The following is a 10,491-nucleotide window of genomic DNA, read 5'->3' on the forward strand; positions in this document are numbered from 1 at the left end:
GAGATTTTCTTAGTTGAGTTAATTAAAATTCACAAATATTTCAATTTTTTTTATTATAAATTGGATAGAGAACATTAACAACAAACAAGTCTATTACAAAATAACTTCAATTTATCAAAAACCTATAAAAGTTCACCACATGTGGTGGTTCATTAAAAATAGGCAAAAATGCAAATTACTCCTTCAAAATTTGACTAAAATTCATTTCAGCCATCTAACTTTACTTTCATTTATTTGAATCCTCTAAATTTCAAGTTCATTCAATTAAAATCCCTCCATTAATACCGTGTCTAAGTTTTTAATTTTTTTTCCTTCAAATTTTTTTAAAAAATTATAAAATTTCAATTAATTATTGAAAAATATTTTTCAAATCATAAAAATTAAAAAAAAAAAAAAACTAACAAAAGTTGATAGAAAAACCTTAATTGAAAGAAAGCAAAATTAAATCATTTAGATGAATTTTAGTCAAATTTAAATCACGCAGTTTGCATTTTTGCCTTGAAAATATTATTATCAATAATAAAACTATCTTTTATTTTATATCATAAAAACATGTACTTAGAAAAAAAAAAAAATCATTAGACTTGATTATTGACGTGGCAAGATCTGGGAAATAATACTGAACTAGTGAGGTTTTAGTGACCAGTGAGCTTAAAAGGTCCATAAACCCCTAAAAAATAAAAAATAAAAAAGAAGTAAAAACCCAACACACAGGTGAAAGTGAAACCCCTCTCTTCTCTTCTCCACCAAACCTTGATCTTGATGATGGCTTCCACTTGCAACCGTGTGATCGGCAGAACCTTCCTCTCGTCCCTCAAATCAACCGTTAAACCAAGGCTCCGCCCCTCTACGACGTCGTTTCGCTCTTCCTCTTCCTCAACCACACCATCCACTCGTCGTTTCTCTCCTTTTACCAGGTTACTTTTTTTCTTTTTTTCAATATGTAATAGAAATGATTCAACGTAATTTGATTGTAATGTTTTTTTTTTTTTAGTATTAGGTTGCTTTATATTTAAATGTAATTATATTATAATTTGTTTAGTAACACTAAATGTAACTTAATTAAGCTTTTGTTTAGTGTTACATTGCTTTATTATTCTAATAATTTGGTGTTAAATTGTTTTTTTTTTTTTTTTATTTAAATAATAAAACAGTGAATTCTATGTAATTGACATGTAAGAAAAATCAAAATTAAAATATATATATTATAACGATGGTGTGAAAAAGAAAAAAAATTTAGGACCCATTTGGATGGAAGGGAGTAGAGTGTAGGGAGTGTAGAGTAGAGTTGGCTAAAAATATGCTTAGTCTCGAATTTATGAAGCATGGACATTTCATTTGTGGTGTGCTGGACCTGTACCGTACCTACTGTGTCATGTTATAATTTTTTAGAAAGTGCCCATATCACTGTGTCATACTCGTACCCGTGTCCATGCTTCCTAGGTTTTAATTATGGAGTGTTACTTTTGGTTAAATTGTTTTTTTTTTTTTTTAATAATAAAACAGTCAATTCTAACTTTCTAAGTAACTGACATGTGAAAAAAAAAAAATTGTTTAGTGTTAGATTGTTTAATTAGAGGTGAACAAATCACGAGTTTTTACGTTGAATGGCAAAATATGTTTTTATAGAACAAATAGCAAATAACATTTGATTAATATAGTAGTTGTCGTGTGCATTAAGAAAAACAAGAATGAATTATCCAACAGTGAATAAGAAGTTATTGATTGAGTGGTGTGACTGGCATTAACTAAGTGTTAAACCAAGTTTAACATGATCTTTATATACATAATGATGAGATGATAAAATTTGTACTTTCAAAAGCCTAAGTGACAACATAAAAAAGAGTCTGAAAAATTTGCCGCTTCCATTTATATATATATATATATATATATTTATATTATATAGATGAGATTCCTTATTTCAACATGGGTTTTGTTTCTTTTCCCACATTTTTTCTCATAAGCCAAATGGCCTGCGCTTTTGTTCAATCATTTTCCATTCACATGTTTGAATTTTCTCCTCATTGTTTAGAGCTGTATGTATTATGATTTGGGTAGGAATTCGGTATCGGAACTTGGTGGCGTTCAATCTCTGATGCCTCTACACAGCGCCATGGCCACAGCAAGGATGACATCCTGCCTGAGCTTGGACGGAAGTAGCCGAGCTCTCTCACAGGGTATCCTCTGCTGCTCCTCTCCTGGACCCTAGCCTCTTTTTGTATTGTTCTTGATTGTGAGTAGTTGCTCCTCTTACTAATTAAATCCCCATGGAAATTTCAGTATTTGCTTGTGTTCTATACTTATTGATTGACCTATAGTGTGTATGAAAGAAAAGAGAATTGAAGTTGACATTGAAAATTGACCCTTGAATTCTAGTCCCTTTTCTTTTTCTTGGTTGTTTTTTTTTTTGGGGGGGGGGGGGGGGGGGGGGGTGGTGTTGATTCATAGCTACAAATGTTCGGATAGAATTAATCCTGTCATGACTGTCGTTCCACTTGGTAACTAGTAAATCAGAATGAATAAACCTTAGCATTTTTTTTTGTTGTAGTTTCGCAAAAAAATTTTCCCCCAAGTAATTGGAGTCCACCTCATACTGATTTTCATTGTATCCCTAAGAATGTCCATTCTTGAATCCCTTTATTGGTGTCAGCTAAAATGGCTTTTGTCACAAAGTATTATTTTTTAGATATAATGTTTATAATTATAAATATTTTAGATCATGATCTGACTCATGCTACTTATGGTAAGAATAACAAGCAATCATTAATATTTTGAATACATCATATGGACAGAATCCTGAAGGCTATTCTGATGTTTGGAGATGGTCCCAAGAATTTCCCAATGTCACAGGGAGTAGAATTTGAGATCCCAAATTACTTTTGAGAGATTTTGGTGGAGAGTTTCATCACCAGAATCTTTAAACTATCACCATTAATAGGATCTTTTTTGGGCTCTTTTATTTTTTTTGTTTGGGGGGGTGGGGAATTTTTAGGTGGCAAACCTTACAGGTTATCACTGCTATTTACTGGTACTCAAGAAACTGAAGTTTGAGTGCTGGAGTACTATAGTATCACCTTTAAATTCATGTACATTCCCCATCAAAGAAGGTGAAAAATAGTAAGGAACTTTAGTTGTGTACCATTTTTGGATTAACGCTAGGACCACTGCGAAAATAAAACACTAGTGAAAATGATACTTGGTGTGTCTGTTCTTTGGGAGTTCATGTTACAGGTACATGAACTGTGACATGGCCAGGACAAATTCCCTACAAAATGAATATTTATTTTTTATATTTTCTTGTACACGTGATAGTCATGTATAATTTAGTTTGAATGATTTAGTGACAGATTTGTTACTTTCCTCAGATGGAGTTGATGATACATGAATTGTTTTGCTTCATACTGTCCATGAAGGTGGCCCCATTTATTATATTTAGGTTGCATATCTAAGTCTAAACTCTCTCTCTCTCTCTCTCTCTCTCTAATATAGGCTACAAATCACACCCTTCTATCTCTCATTTCTCTATGGAGAACCATATTATATTAATGCTATAGAACATAAGACCAGCAAATGTTTCGACCAATTGAAACCTCTCTCTCCAAGGAGGTGATTTCTCACTATGCCAAGGAGGTTTCTTGAATTTCTTGAATATGGTTTGATTTCTGATTATCTTACACTTAGCTAGCTTCATAAAATGTTGTATGGGTAATTTAGTGACGGAATTGTTACTTTCACCAGATGGAATTGATGGTACGTGAATCGTTTTGCTTCATGCTGTTCATGAAGGTGGGCTTGTCGTATGCATATTTAGGTTGCACATTTGATCCATCTTTATAACAACACATTGATATTTAGCATATGATTAATCCAATGCATATTAACTTTTTATACTATTCAGTAATGCTTCTCAACCTTGGAATATCTATTATGTGCCTATATTTCTCCTCCTCCAATTTGATTTTTCTGTATTCTGGATGTTCATGCTGGCCTGTTCATCAATAAAAGTAGTTATATTCAATAGCAAATGGTAATATAATTATTTGTTAGGAGGTTTTAAGAAAATGTAATCACTCCAGGGTTATTTGCAAACCTGCTTCATTTTCTTTTTCTTCTTTTTTGATGAAAAGCGATAGATAACCTCATTACCATTATCAAGCAAACAAAAGAAGTAGATAAGCTCATTAAACTACTAAGAAAATAGCAACTGATGCATCTTCAAGTGCCATGTAAAGTAAACCGAAACGCATGGAATTTGATTAGAATTTTTCTTTTTGTTGGATCATTTTGCAGTTGTGAATTGATTTTCTGTTTGCTTTGCAGAGCTTGGTCTATCAGTCCCCAGGTGAGGAAGCCACCAGTTTGAATGTTTAGCTACCCATTCCTAGGTTTTGTAATTCTTCCTAACCAGTATCCTCCTTTATGGAAATTGTTTCCGGAGGCTCGTGAAGAACTAAAATTGGTGTAGATTGCTCTCAACTTGGAGTTGGATATTTTTTTACTCAAGGTATAGGCGATCATCTTATTTATTACACATCTTGTTGAATAAGAGTAAACTGTTGCTCCTGTTTTTTCTTCTCTAGGATTAGTATAATTTCCTTTTCTGATGAAAGAATTTTTTCTTGCTGTTCTCGTGGACCATGGTAACATTCCTGGGTTCCACTTCCATGGTGATAATATAACTTGCCAATATAGTTATTAAAATGCATATATTATATCGTATGTATCACAAATACTTTGGAAAATACAGGTTTTTTCAATAATCAAATGTATAAAACACATTAAATGTTACTCGTATTATATCTAATTTACTTTAGATTTATACTAAAGTAAATACTTTTTTTTTTTGCCAAAATGCCCCTTGGGATTTGGGTCGGTTACAAAAAAACACTCCTTAGGATTTTATTTCTTTCTTATAAGTTATAACTCCCGAGGTTTTCTTATCTGCCAAATTAACTCCTGGGAATAACTTTCGTTAGCTCTTATGGATGGAAAAATTACACGACCATCATGTGACCATATTAAGAAAACACTAACTAATTTGTGTCAATCACTGGATAAAAGTTAGTCTCAAGGGTCAATTTAGTAGATTTAGAAGCCTCGAGAAGTTATAAGGAATAAATGAAATCCAAGGGATGTCTTTGCAATTGACCCAAACCTTAGGAGTGTTTTTGCATTTAGGCCAACTTTGTTCTTTTTTTAATACTATTAATGGCACTTTAATAGTTTATTATGTCAAGTGGTGTCATTAAATAAGACAATAATGGTCCCTTTTTTTTGAGAAACAAGTGACGGTCCCGAGTTGAAGGCAAAAAATTATATATAATATTTTTATTATTTTTGCTACCCTATAAATGAATATTGGAAACAAAATTAAACTTCATCCCATTAATAATATCTAAAAACTTAGTTCCATTAATAATATCAATGACTCTCTTGTCCTAGCTAGTGATTTTCGTTGTTGTAATTTCTCTCATGTAAAACGATTAGGCAATTTAGTTGCCCACTGTCTTGCCAGAAAATCCAAGTCTGGTAATGAGCCACAGGTTTGGATTGAGTCTGTTCTTGAGGATATAGCTCCCCTTGTATCTCGTGATGCTTTCTAGTTTTCTTTTCTTTTAATATCAGCAAACCCCTGGGTCTGGATTCTAAAAAAAAAAAAAAAAAAAAAAAAAAAAAAAAAAAAACCTGCAATAAGAAAGAACTCCCTAAAAATATATATATATATAAAAAACCAAACAACATCGCAACGCCAGATCGACCGCCTCAAAACAATTCGCCCGATCCAGATACCAGTAAAAGTATTCAATCCAAACCAATCAACGACGATGAAAAAGAAAATCAAAACCCGAAACTACACAACAAAAGTATACGATCCAAACCAATCATGGAGGATGAAAAAGGAAATCAAAACCTGAAACTACAAACATAATATTTCTTGGGTCCATTTTTTTTTTTTTTTCATATAACACGAACATTTTTAAATTTCTATAATTCGACTGATCAAATCTTGATATCACATATAATATGTACGTATGTGCAGTAGATTTTAAATAAGTAATAATCAAATTATAATAGGCAAAGCTTACAAGCCAAAACCAAGTAGATATATCAGATATTTTACTTGAAAACAGTTCCAAAATTTGAAAATATGTAAATTAGATATATCAAATATCTAATCAGTTGCTTGTTTTTTATATCTCGTAAAATTATTTTTATGAAATTAATCTAAGATTGCATAAGCAGGCCCAACCTGGTGTTCTATTGGGCTATGAGGGAGTTATTAAGGTTTTGAAAAAAAAGGCATACATTCAGAATGAACTAATAACAGATTTGCTTAAAATTCATGTTTCAGATTCATTGAGAGGCACATTACTTTCATTTCGGTGATTTTAAGTGAAAGTAGGACCTCAAATCAAACGGAATATAAAAGGAAAAAAAAAAATCAAACCAATGGTGATCAATCACGTAGGAAGATGATATACATTGGATTCAGGGTGTTATCTTGTGACAGAACTGTCTCCCATTCTGTTCAAAATCCATGTGAAAATGTGGTCAGTCTCTTCATTTTTTTATGTGATAAAGTTGCTACAATTCATTGCTATCAAATGCAAGCAGGGCCCAAGGGCCATATCCACAGACATGGCCCATTAAATATTGTAGATATTTCAGACTTTTATTTTTTTATTCCTGGCTCCAATATTTAACAACAAAAATGACCCGAGAAATCAGTTAAACTACAAGACTTTTGGCTGTTGCAAGTTAGTCAGTTGTCTTTTTTAGTTAAATTTCATCTACCCTCACTCCAAAGGCTCTAGATTCCCTGGAACCCAAAATATGAAATTAACTCTCCATCTTTATTTATTTAGCTAAAAAAAAAAGCTTTACAAAATCTATTCCTGGTACCCTTGCAGTTCTAAAATCTTAGAACTATTAGCTGGTCCTGGGAATTTTATTCATTTCAACAGAACATTGATAATTTTCCTGGAAAAAGTCCTCAACAAAATAGTAGAGCAATTTTCAATCCATGTTAGATTGAGTTATCCCATTTATCATACGAAAAATTCAAATTATATAAAGATACACTAATTTAATTCTAGTACATCATATAATTCATTTAAGCGATCAAACTTGATTCTAAAAAAAAGTGATCAAACTTTTAAGAAGGTAGACATTTGTTACACGTAGTAAATATGGATGATGCTATTGCTAACGGATTTGAGTTCATGTATAAATAAACCCCATGGTTTGCATTTTCAAAAATGTCAACTTGGGCACAAAATCCAAAATCGAAGGTAAAATCTCGAAATTTTAGGAATTCTTTCTACCCCTATAGCACAAAATCCGAAATCAAAGGTAAAATCTCTTTCTAACCCTGTAGCACAAAATCCCAAAATCAAAGGTAACATCTCGAAATTTTAAAAATTCTTTCTACCCTATAGTTCAAAACGAAAATAATTCATTATTCTAAGAGTCTATTTAGCATTAGTTTCAACTTTTAGCTTTTAATTTTTATATATAATTTTTTAAAACTTTACTTTTTTTTTTCACATTTTTAAATTTTTTTATGGTATAAATATACTTTAACACACTTTTAATAAAAAAAATTAAATAAATTATTCTCAAACAAATAATAATGCGTCAACTATCAACAAAGAAAAAAAATTCCTAGGTCAATTCATTTGAGACATCAGCTTCCGAGCATTGGTCAATTATTCTTGCATTGATTTAAAAAAAAAAAAAAAGAGAGAGAGAGAGAGATTTGTTTAAGAATAAAAGATTCGCAAGGTAATGCAAATCAATAATCATAGTTTTTATAATCCCGTCACGTTTACTGAGCACATGACCATGCACGTGTAGTAATGTGGCTTCGGGATCACCATTTTCCTTCTACTGTCACGTCACGTGATTCAAAGTCTCTCCCACCAATACCAAAAAACTTAAATATTTCTTACCAAAAATCTACTACTACCTGTGTAACAAAAGTACATGTCAATAATACCAAGTGGCAGTCTCTTGTTTAGGACTATGGGACAAATCTACAAGAAAATAATAACTTGCACCCATTCTCATGGTAAATTCACACCTCCTTAATCTAATCATTGCCCTTAAAAATTCTTTTGAGAACACCATTTTCCCTTGGAAGAAACATGGATCACAACAATTCGTCTCTTTGGGTCTTGAAAACCTTTTTTTTTTTTTTTTCTTTTTGAGAAATAGTAGGTATTGAAAACCTAGAATTGGAGCTTAGAGGTACATCCCACAACTCTTGTCTTGACCACTTTTTATCAAAATAGCAGAAATTTTATCAATCGAAGCAATACATCAATACTTGATGCTCAAGTTAATTATTTAAGAATTACCTACTTTTTATCTCTAGGTTTACCTCTTCTTAAGGTGGCTGCATATAGAACCTTTTCCAAACTGTTTTCTTACGTGAAATTACACTGATCGAGAGTCATTAATAGTTTGTAATCGCAGGTAAGTAATTCAAATGTTGAGCATTGGCTTAGTCTAAGGTTTTGAAATTATATTCAAGAAATGAAAAGATGGTTTAGAAAATCAAAATAGTGCCCGTTCATCAAACTTTGATGCTCAAGTTAATCATTTAATAATTACTTACATTTTTTCCTGGTGCATCACCCCTTTTAAGGCTGTAGTATACATTATTTTCTCTGGAGTGTTTCCTTATATGGAGCTACATTGATCAAGGGTCATTAATGGTTAGTAATAGCAGGTAAGTGATTTAGACAATATGCATTGGATCAATCTAAGCTTCTAAAAATATATTAAGAAATAAAAATATGATGGTCTATAAATTTTTTTTTTTTTTGAAACAGATGGTCTATAAAATTTAAATAGTGTCTATTCATCAATACTTTTATGCTTAATTTAATCACCCAATAATTACTTGTTTCCACTGGGTTCACCTTTTTTTAAAGTGGTCATATACGTTACTTTCTATAGACTGTTTCCTTTTTTCTCTGGCTTCGCCTCTTTTAGGGTGGCTATAAACATTATTTTCTCTAGACCGTTTCCTTAATTTGAGCTACATTTATCAAGGATCATTAATGATTTGTAACTGCAAGCAAGTTATTCAAACGTTGAGCATCAACTTAGTCTAAACTTTTGAAAATATATTCAAAAAATGAAAATATGATAGTCTAGAAAATCGAAATAGTGTATGATCATCAATATTTTTATGCTCAAGTTAATCACTTAAGAATTACTTACCTTTTTCCACTGGGTTCACCTCTTTTTGAAGTAATTGCATTCGTTACTTTCCCTAGACTATATAATTTTTCCTCTGGTTTCACCTCTTTAAAGGTGGTTATATATGTTAGTTTCTCTGTATTGTTTCATCATGTCAAACTACATTGATCAATGATCGTTAATAGTTTGTAACCGCAAACAAGTGATTTAGATATTGAGTGGTTGAACAATCTAAGTTTTTGAAAAAATATTCAAGAAATGAAAAGATGATGCTCTAGAAAATTCAAATGGTGTCCAGACATCACTACTTTTATGCTCAAGTTAATCATTGAAGCATTTGGGTTTACCTCTTTTTAAAGTGGTCATAATCATATACGTTACTTTCTTTAGAGTGTTTCCTTACGTGGAGCTACATTGATTGAGGGTCATTGATGGTTTGTAACCAAAGGTAAGTGATCCAAATGTTAAGTGTTACTGGCTTTTTTTTTTTTTTTGAGAGAGAGAGAGAGAGAGAGAGAGAGAGAGAGTTTCAACATATAGTGTCCGCTTCTAATGATAGTTCTTTATTATCAGACCAAGACACTAATCTGTTTTTAGTGTAGACAGAGATTGAACTCTAAATCTTTTATTCAACCAGTCGGTTTTTAGTATAGGCAGAGACAATAATTACTTAAGAATTACTTACCCTTTCTCTTTTAAAGATATATACATGAAATAAAAAAGATGATGATTAAGAAAAATCAAAATAGTGTTTGGTCATTAGTATTTTAACACTCAAGCTAATCACTTAAGAATTACTTACCCTTTCTCTTTGTGTTCACCTCTTTTTAAGGTGATTGTATACGTTACTTTCGTTGGACTATTTTATTACATGAAGCTACATTAATCGAGGGTCATTAATGTTTTGTAAACGCAAGTAAGAGAGTCAAGCATTGGCCGTTACTGACTCAATCAACATTTAACACGTAGGCGTTATTTACTCGTTGCCCAATTGATTAGTGATCTAAATATTTGAATTTTTTTATGCAATTCCTTGGGCCTTACCTGTGGTTCATCTAAACAATATGCTTAGTATGCTAAACAAAGCATATTCTGGTTTAGGGTTGAGTAGAGTAGATCTTAGTTTGGTGTGGAGTAAAGCTGAGTACACCTTTATCAAACATAAGCCTCTAAGCACAAGAGGCCTGTCATCAATCCAAACAATCTCACCAAAGGACTTAGCAAAGATCTCTTAAAATAAGTTCCCCAAACCAATATAATAAGATATAATTGGGATGGTTA

At 31.7% G+C, this 10,491-nt stretch overlaps 1 protein-coding gene across 2 annotated transcripts; it reads left to right on the plus strand.

Annotated features, from left to right (window-relative positions):
- Positions 1-657: 657 nt before the first annotated feature.
- Positions 658-4,705, plus strand: LOC115983713 (protein NUCLEAR FUSION DEFECTIVE 6, chloroplastic/mitochondrial-like). 2 transcript variants are annotated; one of them, XM_031106471.1, is made up of 3 exons: positions 658-917; positions 2,059-2,177; positions 4,321-4,705. In XM_031106471.1, exons 1-3 carry the CDS (start codon positions 763-765, stop codon positions 4,344-4,346), a joined length of 300 nt encoding a protein of 99 aa, XP_030962331.1. In that variant the 5' UTR covers positions 658-762; the 3' UTR covers positions 4,347-4,705. The 2 variants fall into 2 exon arrangements, with proteins under 2 accessions (XP_030962331.1, XP_030962332.1); XM_031106472.1 differs by lacking the exon at positions 4,321-4,705 and adding an exon at positions 3,366-3,400.
- The last annotated feature ends 5,786 nt before the right edge of the window (positions 4,706-10,491 follow it).

The sequence above is a fragment of the Quercus lobata genome, chromosome 4, assembly GCF_001633185.2.
Source record: "Quercus lobata isolate SW786 chromosome 4, ValleyOak3.0 Primary Assembly, whole genome shotgun sequence".
NCBI lineage: Eukaryota > Viridiplantae > Streptophyta > Magnoliopsida > Fagales > Fagaceae > Quercus > Quercus lobata.